The 15,568-nt window shown below is 35.0% G+C and overlaps 2 protein-coding genes across 2 annotated transcripts in view; both read left to right on the top strand.

Moving 5' to 3' along the window:
• The window catches only part of LSM8 (LSM8 homolog, U6 small nuclear RNA associated), a 765,242-nt gene that overhangs the window by 111,555 nt on the left and 638,119 nt on the right, over window positions 1–15,568 (top strand). The window lies entirely within an intron of this gene.
• The window catches only part of CFTR (CF transmembrane conductance regulator), a 180,832-nt gene that overhangs the window by 45,197 nt on the left and 120,067 nt on the right, over window positions 1–15,568 (top strand). Inside the window, exons 4-9 of the mRNA XM_050785105.1 lie at window positions 3,145–3,360; window positions 6,491–6,580; window positions 7,460–7,623; window positions 8,754–8,879; window positions 12,273–12,519; window positions 14,167–14,259. Coding sequence (XP_050641062.1) covers window positions 3,145–3,360; window positions 6,491–6,580; window positions 7,460–7,623; window positions 8,754–8,879; window positions 12,273–12,519; window positions 14,167–14,259 — 936 coding nt within the window. The remainder of the gene's footprint in view (window positions 1–3,144; window positions 3,361–6,490; window positions 6,581–7,459; window positions 7,624–8,753; window positions 8,880–12,272; window positions 12,520–14,166; window positions 14,260–15,568) is intronic.

The raw sequence follows: 15,568 nt of genomic DNA, 5'->3' as shown, positions 1-15,568 counted from the left end.
GACTATGTCCTCTTTGGTTGAGGAAAGACGACAACTAACTCAGTAATGACAATATGTAAAATAGGTATTACAAACCAGACATGGTGGCATGAGCCTGTAGTCCCAGATACTTGAGAGGCTAAAGCAGGAGAATCTGTTGATCTGTGGATTTGAGGCTGTAGTGTGTTGTGATTGCACCTGTGAATAGCCCTTGCACTCCAGCCCGAGCAACAAAGCAAGACCGTGTCTCTGAATTTTTTAAAAAGGCATTCCATTCAGATTAATACGCATTTTAATTGTGTTTTGTTATAAATTACAACTAAATAAAAATTCAACAAATAAGCCTGTTGTGATAGGGAAACATCTATTGTGATCTGGAAAATATAATGGAGAGATCCAGTGGAAGAGATTTTGGTTCACATTACTCAAAAGAAAATAAACCTTATAGAAGTCTTTACACTTCTAACTTGAAAAATTCTGTGCTAAAATTTAGCTTGGTTGCTAAAATATTTCTCTTTTTTCTCAGAAGATTATTTTTAGCATCCTACAGACACAAGTTACTTTTTAAAATATTTACATACTTGCTTTGCAATGTATTGTTTATCAGTAGTTCTGTATTCTTTGAGATAATCTATCCAGTCTCCCTGTATTGACTATATGTCTGTATAGATATATGTTAGGAGATAAATGAGTTCTGAAAGGGGAGAAATGTGTTTATGCTAATCATGATATAAGCAATTGACCTTATAAGCAGTGTTCACGGTTCATACCTTTCCTGTTACTGTCTTACAATGAACAAGAAACGATGCTTTATCTGGTATGCATCGTAAATAATGCCCCTTGCTCTCTGCATCATGACCACATGTGATACTTGTAGCATAGATAGCACATGTAAATCCAGTGGCCTTGACTGCAACTCAGGAGAGCATTTTGGCCAAGTACAAACCCACTAGTCAAGGAAAAAAAAAAAAAAAAAAGAAAAGCAAATCAAAGTAAATTGATGGTATTGATATTTGTCTATGAAAAACAGCATAATATAGAACAATTCTGGGATAAAATATTGATCTCAAATAATTTTAAGGATTAAATATTGCCACTGTAAGCATACTATGAACAATTATGTTTGTAGTACAGATATATTTATAATTTTAAATCTAAGATTTACCTTAATTGTACATTTTCCTACTTAAAAACATTACTTTGGAAAAAAACATACTTGAATCTAGAGAAAAGTTGGCAAATACATATGGAAGTTTGTAAAAACATCCAGGGCAGCTCTTTCACTGACTGCAGTAACAGGAGTGAAAACAGCACAACTGCTTCAATGTACAGCAATGGGCAAATAACCCAATGTATTCACAGGGTGGCATGTTAGGCAGCACTTAGAATAAATGAGTTGGTTATACAAGTATTGATAAAGATAAATGTGAAAAACACAGTGTTAAGTTTTTAAAAAGTTGTAAAAAGCACAGTAGGATGTCATTTATATAAAATTTAAAAACCTCAAAAGCCGTTCTCCTTTGATATATATTCTAAAGATGAACATATGTAATAATAGAAGTACAAAACGAACATAGTATATACTGTGCAGTCATTTGTGTACTTACTTTTCAAAAATATTTAAGTAGATTTAGCAAACTATTTACATGTAATATTTGGGTAGGAGGTTGGCAATTTTCTTTTTAACACCTGCCTGTCTGCTGTCATTTAAACTCACATTTAACATGTGGCTATGTGAGGTGAGAGAACTATAATATTTCAGGTTTGTGATTAGTTTGGAGGCTTTTTAAAAGTTTGAATGTTTTCTTGCATTCAGAGCCTTAGTTGACTTAGTTAATTCAAAATAAAACTTATATAAAGCATAGAATGAGCAGCTATACAAAGCTACTCAATCAATGTCAGCTCTATAGGGGTTAGGATTTCTTGTGGGGATGACATTGACGTAGAAAGCACTGTCATCTATTGAGAATGAGGGGGCTGGAGGTATTGGATACTTGAGGTTTAGAAAATACATTGTAGAAAATGGACAAAAAAAAAAAAAAACAAATTAAGGGATGAGGCAGAATAGTGCTTGGCAATACCAGGGATAGGGGGCAGTCTTGCTTGGAAATATATATTTTAAATGGAACCAATTATCATAACATCATTTCCTTTCAGGGATACCGTCTGGTCCCTATTTTACTGGGTCATTATAAAACAAAATGGGGAATTATGCATCCTTCTCTTTTGAGGTCAATTTAACAAGATGGGTAAGAATTAGACCTCCTGGGTTCAAAATCCCTGGATTCAGATCTATTCTTGTATATTTAGGGGAAGTGGTAATAAATTCGATGGACAATTTGGTTTAGTAGTAGATTGAGGACCCTGATGAGGTATATTTGGGAAAACATAACTTCTGCTCTCCCTCACTGACTCACGGGCCTTTGAGGAGTCCAGCAGTCATTGGAATCTGGCCTGAGATTGAGGCTGCTGGCAAACTCCTTCACCAAAGTCCATTCTTATTGCTGACTGAGAAGGGACTAGCATTGGAAATGGCCAATTTTAAATACCACTAGTGCTGGTGTGCTCCTGTCTCCCATTGCCAGTTCTGCCTTATGTGGTTGCCTTGAGAAGCTAAGTTCATTCTGAAAATAATGCCATTGCCCAAAACACTTTAGAAAATTCTAGTTTGAAATTACATCAAGCCACTTGGTCTCTTTGGCCTCAGTTTCTTCATCTGCCATGTGAAAATAATAGTGCCTACTCTGTATCTAAGAAAGTCTCTATAGTAAACAAAAAAAAATGCCTATTCTGATACTGAAAGTTGTTATGAAAAATAAAAAAGGGAAATGCTTTAGAAACTGTTAAGTGCTATGTAGATGTTACTAATTAACAAACCATTTCAGAAACTATACTTTTTATTTTATGGCCACTATTCACTGTTTAATTTAAAATACCTCATATATAAACTTGTCTCCCAGTGACTTTTGCTATAACAAATCCCAAATCTTATTTCAAAGTATCAAGATATTGAAAATAGTGCTAAGAGTTTCACATGTGGTATGACTCTCTATATAAACTCGTTTTAAGTCTCCTCTAAAGCTGAAAAGTCCTGTGTTGGAATTATCAGGGTATTTTATGAGAAAGAAATGAAATTTAATTTTCTCTGTTTTTCCACTTCTGCAGGAAGTCACCAAAGCAGTACAGCCTCTCTTACTGGGAAGAATCATAGCTTCCTATGACCCGGATAACAAGGAGGAACGCTCTATTGCGATTTATCTAGGCATAGGCTTATGCCTTCTCTTTATCGTGAGGACACTGCTCTTACACCCAGCCATTTTTGGCCTTCATCACATTGGAATGCAGATGAGAATAGCTATGTTTAGTTTGATTTATAAGAAGGTAATACTTCCTTGCACAGGCCCTGTGGTACATATGTTCTGTATGGTACATGTTTTAATGCCATAAATTAGGTAGTGAGCTGGTACAAGTAAGGGATAAATGCTGAAATTAATTTCATATGCCTATGAAATAAATGGCAGGAATAATTAATGCTCTTAATTATCCTTGATAATTTAATTGACTTCAACTCATAATTATTAAATATCTTCCGTCAACTGCCTCTGTTGTAGTTTTTTTTTTTTTTTTCTCCTAATCATGTTATCTTTTTTTTGGAATCCATGGTTTCCTGTTAAGGTGACACACAGCCTACATAAAAGTAATTGACAAAATATCATCTTATAGTAAAATGCCACATATCTTTATGTTCAGTAAGAAGAGTGTAATATATGATTGTTAATGATAACCCAAACAACAAAAGTTTTCACCTTAACTGGTTGTCATAAGTAGTAGTATTCACTGCCTTATTTTGAGTTGGATTTTTATCATCCTATGAGCCCTACAAATTTAAAGGTTTTGGAACAGCACGTGTATTGAAACCATAAGAACCTACTCTGCTTTTCTGCATGTATTATCCAGACAAGGGCCCAAGTTGCTGAGGCATCATATAGGTGTATTCAAATTAACATTTAACTACCTTACAAACACAATTTAAGGTTGTTTTGAAGGCATGTACTTGCATCATCCTGATTCACTACCATGTGTGACTAACTTGGATCTGCAAAGTCATTATAGAAAGTTGTTTTGATGGACTCATTTGGATATTGCTTTACCCTTCTTCTCTTTTTTCTTTTACCAATGTAAATATTAAATACTTGGCTTTTAAGGGCATAGATCTGAAATCTGCCTCTAGCAAATAACCCATAACACTTCTAAGACACACCTGCAAGGTCAACTGTGTTGTAAAACCTTGATAACCATACTTTATTGTTCAAAAAAGCCTTTTATGAAGGCAGAAGTAAATAAAAACGGAGTCCACAGTTATCACCTCAGCTGCAATCTCATCAGTTCACAAGTACCAGGAAAACGTGATAAATCAACAAAAGTTTTATTTTGATCTGAACATTTTACATAAGTGAAGACATTGTTAGATATCATTTGGAATGTAGAATCTACACAGCGGCATATCAGAGAAAGTTGAATTCAGTTTAATAAATGTTTATAGAAAGTGCTTGTTATAATGACAATAGCTCAGGATGTGCATGACAAGCTTTTAAGTGATTGGGTACACTCTCATTTGATCTTCTGCACAACTCTTAATGGTAGGTACTATTATCCCTGTCTTATGGATAAGGAAACTAAGATTTAAAAAGTACAGAACATGGTGCGAACACTGCTTCAAAATTTCTAAAATAGGTAAATCACAATCTCTGAACTGGAGGATTTTCTAACCACTAGGGACAATAGAGTACTGATATTTAGTGGGCAGACTGTAATGCAGGAAGAGACAGGCATGGGCTAAACGGGTGTAGAGATCAAATAAAGAGCAGGTTAGTTTGTAAACAAGTCCATATGTAACATTTAGCAGAAATACAGGATATAGGTGCTTTCAGACCCAGATGCATTGATAAAAAGTTAGGTGGTATTGTATTTGTCTTCCTTTCTCAGTGTTGCATATCTATGTTTTTGCCCAGTTTGCTTCATCTCTCTAGCCACACTTATTGGCCTACATTGGCCATCATCACCAAAGAAGGCAATCCCATCTCCGTGTGGCTTTGGTTGGGTCCCTAAAGTGAACCTTGTGTTTACTCTTCCCAGGTCTCATGCCTTCCCATATCTGACCTGTTTTGTCCTCATGGTCAGGATATGTGGGACCTTTCCTACAATGTTCCAAAGTTTGTAATAGAGCTCTCCTCTGCTTTGTTCCAAATTCTGCAACATTTTACTTTAAATAATGAATTTAAATACAAACTTGAGCTTTGCCTATAATTTTCAAGAATGCAGAGATAACTAAATTAACCAAAATATTCATTGAGTCCTTACTGTGCACACAGCTCCATGTTAAGCCTTGTGCAGCACTCAAAGTCGCTCGAGACTAAGCCTGTTACTAAGTCATGTGCAATTTAGCTCAATGGATTTCCCCCACTTCATATTGCTCTGATAATGTTTTGGAATTAACTGCCTTGATTCCTTCCTTTCTTTGCTTATCTATACACTATTTATTATTCTACACCATCTCAAATTTTAACTCCTCAAGAAAATCCTTCCAGATTTTTCTAACCAGGAGTTTTAACTTTCTCTTAACTACCCTATTACTTTCTACTTCCCTTAACTCGTCTATCATATTATATTTAGTTATTTATATACTAGGTCACCTTGACGATGGGATTATGTTTTAATAAATCTTAATAATCCCTGAGGCATCAAGTAGAGTGATTTGCACTTACTAAATGCTCAACAAATATGTGAGGTATTCACTTGAAACTAATATTAAATAATTCCCAGTCAAAGTGATCTAATAGCAAATCAATTCTTCAGTTTTATAGGCAAAATATGACTCTGATCTTCCATAATCATAGTTAAGTTGTCAACTTTATAGTTTTAATTAAGTAAATTTAATTGACAGATAAATAAGTAGATAAAAAATAATTTACCTGCTTAACTAGTTTTCACATAGCATTGCATTTTTCTTTGTAAAATGTATGGATTTTGTATTGACAAACTTTTACACAAAAGTATTAATTTTTCAGTTATTCATCATATACTTTTATTGACTTTAAAAGTAATTTTATCCAAATGAGTTAGTATAGAACTACATGAAAAATTCAAGGCCAAGGCTTAATTTCAAATTTCAGTACCTTTGGCTCTATCTTTTAAAACAAAACCAAAAACTCCCACACGGTATAAATGGTATTTAAGTATAATACCATTCTCATTGTGAGGAGAAAAAATAATTGTTTCTCTCTAGATGCTGGAAAATAAAACAACTAGAAGCATTCCAGTATAGTATTGACTGTTAAAAGAAATATTTATGAATCTAAGATGATAGTAAGCTAGATGAATAGAACATAATTTTCATTACCTTTACTTAATAATGAATGCATAATAACTGAATTAGTCATATTATAATGTTACTTATAATATATTTGTATTTTGTTTGTTGAAATTATCTAACTTCCCATTTTTCTTTTAGACTTTAAAGCTGTCAAGCCGTGTTCTAGATAAAATAAGTATTGGACAGCTTGTTAGTCTCCTTTCCAACAACCTGAACAAATTTGATGAAGTAGGTACCTATTGATTTAATCTTTTAGGCACTATTGTTATAAATTATACAACTGGAAAGGTAGAGTTTTCCTGTATCAGATAAGTGGTTAAGTCTTGCTCAGCTCTAGCTTCCCTATTCTGAAAACTGAGAAAGGTCAGTTGTATAGCAGAACACCATCCTGGGGTCTGGTAGAACCACCCAACTCAAAGGCACCTCAGCCTGTTGTTAATAAGATTTTTCAAAACTTAATTCTTATCAGACCATGCTTCTTTTTAAAACTTTAAATCTGTTATATACTTTGGCTGAATATGATACTCTGAGCAATTCTTGTTCTGTGTTGTCTTATGTGATAAATAAATTCAAGGTCCTTGGGACATATGATGTGTTTTATTTATCTTTGCACATCCAGTACTTAAAATAGCATGAGACCCACAGCTGGTACAAAATTAATTACTGTTGAATTGAGCAAATATTTGTTCTAAATGTCTCTATCAAATGACAGAGTTGTGCAGTTGTGTAGATTGAGTCTCTGGAGAGAGTTCTTTGTTCTCTCATGTTCTGTGCTGTGGTTCTTGCTTTATGCAAAAAAAGTAAGTTACTTAAAACCTGGACTAATGATAACTTAACATGTCCAATCTCAATTCCACTGAATAAAAATATGCTTAAAAGTGCACTGGCTTGAAATTTGTTCTTTGGGGAAACCTATTCTATGTGTAGAATGTTTAAGCACATTGTTATGTGCTCCATGTAATGATTACCTAGATTTTACTGTGCTCAGAACCACAAAGTGTTTGACCATATAAGCTCCTTTTACTTGCTTTTTTTCATATATGATTGTTTGTTTCTAGGGGTGGAAGATAAAATGACACCTGTTTTTGCTGTGCTTTTATTTTCCAGGGACTTGCATTGGCACATTTCGTGTGGATCGTTCCTCTGCAAGTGGCACTCCTCATGGGGCTAATCTGGGAGTTGTTACAGGCCTCTGCCTTCTGTGGACTTGGTTTCCTGATAGTCCTTGCCCTTTTTCAGGCTGGGCTAGGGAGAATGATGATGAAGTACAGGTAGCAACCTATTTTCATAGCTTGAAGGTTTTTAAAATTATGTTTTCAAAAAGTCCACTTTAGTAAAACCAGGATTGCTCTATGCATAGAACTGTGATCTTCAGTGTCATTAAAAAAGACTTTTTTTTTTTTTTTTTTTGGAGATGGAGTCTAGATCTGTCACCCAGGCTGCAGTGCAGTGGCACGATCTTGGCTCACTGCAACTTCTGCCTCCTAGGCTCAAGCAATTCTCCTGCCTTAGCCTCCGGAGTAGCTGGGATTAGCGGCGCACGCCACCACGCCCGGCTAATTTTTGTATTTTAGTAGAGACAGGGTTTCACCAGGTTGCCCAGGATGGTCTCGAATGCCCGACTTCAGGTGATCTGCCCACCTCAGAGCCTCCCAAAGTACTGGGATTACAGGCATGAGCTACCGCGCCCGGCCTAAAAAAGACTTTTTAAGATGGTATAAATATTACTTCCTGTATCAATGGGACATTTTTTTGCTTCTCAGTCTCCTGAATTTGTTTATAAATATGTTGATTCAGTTCATTTTTTAGATTATAAAACAGTTAAAAATGGATAAAACATTTATGTGAATTAAAGGGAATACCTAATTTTTGTGTAGAGTTGATTAGCTTTTACTACTCTGGTTTATGGATCATCACACCAGAGCCTTAGTTACTTTGTGTTACAGAATAACTAATACTAGTGAATGAATGACTTACACAAGTCACTGCTTATGATAAAGGGCTTGAATTTGTCAGCTAGAGTATGATAGAAAGTATATAAATTTTGGAGTCAAATAGCACTTTGTTTGAATCCCAGATTGCATACTTACTAGTTATGTGACCTTAGTCAAGCCACTTCATCTCACTGAGTCTTTGCTTTTTTCATCTCTAAAATAGAGATACCCACTGCTTATAGACTGTCGTAAGGGATAGAGATGGCAGATGGAATGAGTCTGTACAATATCTGACACATAGGAGGCATTTACTAAACAGTAATTATTATTTTTGTTACCATCTATTTGATAATAAAATAAATGCCCATCTGTCGAATAAAAGAAATATGACTTAAAACCTTGAGCAGTTCTTAGTAGATAATTTGACTTGTTTTTACTATTAGATTGATTGATTGATTGATTTATAGAGATCAGAGAGCTGGGAAGATCAATGAAAGACTTGTGATTACCTCAGAAATGATTGAAAATATCCAATCTGTGAAGGCATACTGCTGGGAAGAAGCAATGGAAAAAATGATTGAAAACCTAAGACAGTAAGTTGTTCCAGTAATTTCAATGTTGTTAGTAATTCTGTCCTTAATATTTAAAAAATATGTTTGTCACAGTAGACTTCCACTTCTTATTTGATGTTTCTGACAATCAAATGATTGCATTTAAGTTCTCTCAATATTCATACATTAGTTGCACAAATTCACTTTCATGGGCTGTAGTTTTATGTAGTTAGTCCAGGGTGTTATTTTGCGCTGCAAGTATATTATATTGATACCTTATTAAAGAATTTCCTACATGTGTTCACTGCTGCTCAATACATTTATTTCATTAAAATAATGATCAAGATATTGAAGGCTGATTGGTAACTCAGATGGAACTGGTAGAGTATACAATTCTGAACCAAATAAATGATTCTCTATTATTATATCTTAATTTATGTGTTACGGTACATTAACCATGAAAAAACTTGTGTCTGGTTAGAATATGTTTGCTCTTCCTTAACTTGGGAATGACATAGGGTAGTATTCACAAATTGGGTTCCTATAAATCCTCCACTTGAAGTGAAGTCAGTTCAAGTAATGAAAGCTACCTCCTGAGATAGCATCAGTACTTGGCACCTATCTCTAGTGTTCTTTCACCTCATATAACCTTTCACTGATTAGTAAGGATTATATCCAACAAAGAAAGTACAGCGCAGACTGAGTTATGATTACTGAGATAAATCTGGGCAAGATGTAAACTATAGCATTTCTGTAGCAATGAGACCATTTTTCTTCAGTTGAGCTCCATGTTCTACAAACTCCAATCTAAAAAGGTTCTAGGAGACTCAGTGAAAGTTGATACACTGTTCAAGGAACAAATAATTTCAGCACATGAGAATTTCACAGGGAAAAATATACTAAAAAGAGAAGTACCCTTATGGATGGTGTCAGTATGGGTTATGAGGAATTCAGGCTGCTGAGTCCAGTACACAATGGTAACTGAGCTGCAGGTGTGTGATTGGAACAACAAAAGAAATGCTGAAATATTAAGTCCTTTGCCATGTAAACAGAAAGAGTAAAAGAGTATTTATTTCCCAAACATTATTGGTCACCTGTTTTTGTTATGCATTTCAAGATAAATCCAGGAAAGGAATTGCATTTTCTTTCCAGAAAACAAGTTCTTGGGGGAATTGTTCAATTGGTAGATCTTCTTTATCTCATTAACAAGTCAGTGTTCCATCACACTTGCTCTCTGCATCACTCTTCTGCAAACACATGTATAGCAAGGGTGATGACAAGGATATCAGAAGATCTGGTTTTCTCAAACTCATGATAAACTCATGACTGGGTCATTCTTGGTGCTGATTTTACTTTGTTTTTTGTTGTTTTTTTGTTCCCTCTTCCTCAAAAGATGAAATCTATTCCCTTTACTTGGTATTTCTGTTTGATATATAGTGAATGTTTAGTTGTAACCTTTATAATCTGGCATGAAATTGTCACTCGAAAAGGCTAGAAAGTGTTGACATAAATATGGGAAAGCAAGAATTGCCCCTACTCAAGAGAGCAAATATAATGTTCTGGAAGAGATTGGCAGAATTCACATCAAAGGAGTGATTACCTCAGCCTGGGACACTGTTGTGCTGGTCAAAAGGCTGTGCAAAGCTCCCTGAAAATCCACTTTTTTATTGCTCTTTAGTAATAAAGTCACTTTCAATTTTAAAAATAAGAAACTGATATAATAGTTTTATGAGTTATAAAATGTTAGCGATTATATTATGGAGAATCTACTTTCTGAGTGATTCTTACAAATGTTCTTGGATCCATTTTTTTTTTCTTATAGTACTTCTTCTTCCTATTTTTCTCAGCTCTAATATATTTCAACAACAGTTCAACAAATTTAACATTTTTATAAAAAGTGTTTTCTATCATTTTATAAATACCAGCCTAGTCCATGTTTTTCCTTTTCTTGTTGAGGAGAAAGGACACACATTGTAAATTTAAATATAGACCTCTACTGTGCTATTTAATCTTGGCAACAACTCCACAAAGGAGATGACATGTTTTCCTTCTATAGAGGTGGATTCTGTAAAGTTAGAAGGCAGAATGACTTGCTTAAGATGTCATAGCTGTAACTGGGAGAACCAGGATTCAAAGCCAGGTGAGATGCCAAAATCATAATCTGTCTTCAGTGTCAAGTTACTGAAATTGGTAGACCTAAATAGACTGAATTGCAATCTGGGTTGGGCACATTGAACTCAATTTTCTTCATCAATGTGCTCAGATTACATTTTATTTTTCAGACTAAAAATGGAAAAAAGATTCCCTCTTAGTTCTGCACTTGAGAATGAGAATAGCTTTTCTGAATTAAGGAAGAACTAATGCCCAAATGCCAGGTACCCACATGTGCTATGCCATGGCACAGCTGTTGCCCCCTTTCACCAGAGCCCTCTGCCTCTATCCTGGTTGACCTTTCCTTGGGCAAGAACTGGATGGGGAGGATCACAAGTGACTCCAATTTGTATGGCTTCTGGAAGACTGGGACCGAGTTGAAGGCAGTGTTGTCTCCTGCACTCCCTGTTTTCTGCCTGTTAGAGCACTGAAGCCTCACATATATATTAAAAAAACTAATTTCCATTTGCATTTCAGACTAGAAGATTGAATGTATAGTGTAATGTGATTGCAAATAATTATGTTGAAATGAGACAGAGAGGATGTAGTATCTACTTTCATAATTTTTCAAAACCCACCTGCAACTTGAATCAAAAGAACTACTTGTGTGTTTTGGGGTTTTTTTGTTTTGTTTTGTTTTGTTTTGTTTTTCAAACGCAAATCCTGGAAACCTACTGAGACTCATTCAATCAGTATCTCTAAGAGGCAGGCCTGAGACTGTATTTTTAAAAAGCATCTCAAGTGATTTTTACACATGCTAAGGTTTGAGAACCACTTCTCTGTAGCTTATATGTTATTTTCAGTGTTCCTCAAAGCCAAGTTAGAATTTCCGAAGTGCTAAGAATCCATTAGATAATCACAGAATTGTCTTTTTCCTTCATAAATCTTGCAACATTGTTCTCATTTCCACAATTAATTACTTAAAACACTAACCAACCAACAAGCAAAAAATGATTAGTCTAATCTTACAAGTTAGTAATGAAGTAAAGGTTTAAAAATAATGTCATAATAATGTTAGTAACCAATTATTAATTATAATTTAAATATAATATTTACAAGTATGTACAAAACACTGGTACTTTCATTGTTATCCTTTCGTATAAGGTAACTGAGGCCCAGAGAGATTAAATAATATACCCAAGATCACACAGGTCATATGATGTGGAGCCAGATTAAAAATATAGGCAGAAAGACTCTAGAGACCATGCTCAGATCTTACATTCCAAGATCCCTGATATTTGAAAAATAAAATAACATCCTGAATTTTATTATTATTTTTTATAGAACAGAACTGAAACTAACTCGGAAGGCAGCCTATGTGAGATACTTCAATAGCTCAGCCTTCTTCTTCTCAGGGTTCTTTGTGGTGTTTTTATCTGTGCTTCCCTATGCACTAATCAAAGGAATCATCCTCCGAAAAATATTCACAACCATATCATTCTGCATTGTTCTGCGCATGGCGGTCACTCGGCAATTTCCCTGGGCTGTACAAACATGGTATGACTCTCTTGGAGCAATAAACAAAATACAGGTAATGTACCATAATGCTGCATTATATACTATGATTTAAGTAATCAGTCAATAGATCAGTTATAATGAACTTTGCAAATGTGCAAAAATATAGAAAAAGAAATTTCCTTCTCTAGGAAGTTATAAAAGTTGCCAGCTAATACTAGGAATGTTCACCTTAAACTTTTCCTGGCATTTCTCTGGACAGTATGATGGATGAGAATGGCATTTTATGCCAAATTACCTTAAAATCCCAATAATACTGATGTAGCTAGCAGCTTTGAGAAATTCTGAAGTTTTCAGGTGATAAGACTCAATTTATATGAAGCTAATTGGATAAACTTGCGTATTATTAAGCAAATAAATGCTTATTATGCTTTTTTGCTGTTTATTTAAATATTTAACCCAGAAAATAAGTCACTGTGACAGAAATAAAAATGAGGGAGAAGGGTGAGCCACTTTTAGGTAGTTCTGGCATTATTTATTCTAGGCCAGAGGTTGCAAATGGTGGCCCATAGACCTAATTTTGGCTCCTAGACATGTTTTAACCTTTCATTTAAAAAATTTATATTGGTTGCCTGCAATTAAAAATTGGGAGATGTCTCTCACACACACACATAAACACACACACGCTCATGTGTGCAGCCTCTTTTGAAGAATTGGAATAACTAGTCAACTGCGTCGTCCTTTTCCACAAGCTATGGCAGCTCCCTGCTCACAGAGCGCCTGCCATCTCCAGTTCATCACGCTGTCTTCTCAGCCCCACTCCTTAATTATATCACCTGTTTGGTCCTGAGACTAAGTGAGTTTGAGATCTGTGATTTAGACAAAGTGGTGACTCTAGCTCTGAATCATAGTAAGTAGCTCTGGGAATCATCTTGTCTTCTGTTAATCCATTGAGAGAGAAAGAAAGAGAGAGAGAAAGAAAGAAGAAGAAACAGATCTGGGGAGAGTCACTGAATGGGAGCATACAGACAGAGAAACAGATCTTGAAAACCAAACTGGGAGAAAATGAGAGAAACCAAAAGAGAGGTAAACAGGAGCAGAGAAGAAAATGAAGAAGCGAGGCGAGGACCAGGCTTTTTCATTACTTATGGCCAAGACTTCCGGATGCATGGACTTAATTCTTCCTTATGCTCCTACCTTCCCTAGGGAAACTGATTTGAGTCTCTAATAGAGCCCTTCTTTTAGAATCACAGTTTGATGCCTTAAAACTAGTTATATATCTTCACATGCTTCCTTAACCCACAGAAGTGATGCTAATGAGGCCTTTAATGAGGAGGGTGCTATTAAGATGAAGACATTCATTTTTTCTCCATCCAGTGTTGGATTAAGGCACATTAGTGGGTAATTCAGGGTTGCTTTATAAATTCATCACTAAGGTTAGCATATAATAGTACAAGGAAGAATCAGTTGTATGTTAAATCTAATGTATAAAAAGTTTTATAAAGTATCATATGTTTAGAGAGTATATTTCAAATATGAATCCTAGTGCTTGGCAAATTAACTTTAGAACACTGTAATAAAATTATTATATTAAGAAATAATTACTATTTCATTATTAAAATTCATGTATAAGATGTAGCACAATGAGAGTATAAAGTAGATGTAATAATGCATTAATGATATCCTGATTCTAAAACATGTTTTTGCTCTCTTTTATAAATAGGATTTCTTACAAAAGCAAGAATATAAGACATTGGAATATAACTTAACAACTACAGAAGTAGTGATGGAGAATGTAACAGCCTTCTGGGAGGAGGTCAGAAATTTTAAAAAATTGTTTCTCTAAAGACCTATTTTCTTCTTGGTGAATCTGGATTTCATCCTGATGGCAAATAAAATTAGAATGATGATATAACTGGTAGAACGGGAAGGAGGATCACTCACTTATTTTTTAGATTAAGAAGTAGAGGAATGGCTGGGCGCTCATGCTTGTAATCCCAGCACTTTGGGAGACCAAGGCAAGTGGATCACCTGAGGTCAGGAGTTCAAGACCAGCCTAGCCAACGTGGTAAAACCCTGTCTCCACTAAAAATACAAAAAATTAGTTGGTCATGATGGCAGACGCCTGTAGTCCCAGCTACTCGGGAGGCTGAGGCAGGAGAATCACTTGAACCCAGGAGGCGGAGGTTGCAGTGAGCCAAGATCGTACCACTGCACTCCAGTCTGGGCAGCAAGATGAGACTCTGTCAAAAAACAAACAAACAAACAAAAAAATAGAGGAATATTAAATGCAATATAAAAGCTCTTTTATTTCTAAGTCATATAATTTGTTTCACATAACAAATCAGGAAATAATACAGAGATCATAGGCTTTGGAGCTGGGTTTGAATCCTGGCTCTGCCATTTACTTTCTGTGTAATCTAAGTCAAGTTGCTTAACTTTGTGGGCCCTCTGGCTCTCCATGTGTAAAATGGAGAATATTAATATTTACCTTGCAAGTTTATTGTGAAGACTGAAGGAGACATTTTGGGTAAAACATTCGTCAGAGTACCATGCACACAGTGGTTCCTCAATAAACATTAGCTTCTCTGATTGCAAGTTCCAGTCCAAAGTGCTTTATATATACCAGTTAATAAAAGGATGTGGGAGAGATATACCCGTGTATTGTTTTCTACCATTTTTAACCTATTTTCATCCACCATTACAAATTCTGTTATACTGCTCGACATAAAAAATATTATCAATGATTTTTAGTCTCTGAAGAGCAATATTTGATTATTGAGCACACCTGTGGAATTTTTAGTTTCTTCTCACTTACATGGGTTGTGTACAGGTAGGAGGTATGAAGCCAATGTCCTAGGTCTAAATCTTTCTCAATGTCATACTTTGGATTCATTTATATAAGTAACTTGAGTACCAGTGCTTTGTTTTACTTCATTTTTTAAAGATATAGGTAACAGAGTAATTCCCATGTGCCTAGCAAAATTGTTTGGTATAAAAGTTTGTGGATCAGATTTATTTTACTTTGATTTTAGGAATTTCAAGTGTCTTTGTAGGCATGAAGGAAAAATATGTAGTTTGACATTTTCTACTACTTTCAGGTCATTATTTTCCTACTCTAGTGC

The sequence above is a fragment of the Macaca thibetana genome, chromosome 3 (genome assembly GCF_024542745.1).
Source record: "Macaca thibetana thibetana isolate TM-01 chromosome 3, ASM2454274v1, whole genome shotgun sequence".
Classification (NCBI taxonomy): Eukaryota; Metazoa; Chordata; class Mammalia; order Primates; family Cercopithecidae; genus Macaca; species Macaca thibetana.
This window is presented reverse-complemented; position numbering and strand designations above follow the sequence as displayed.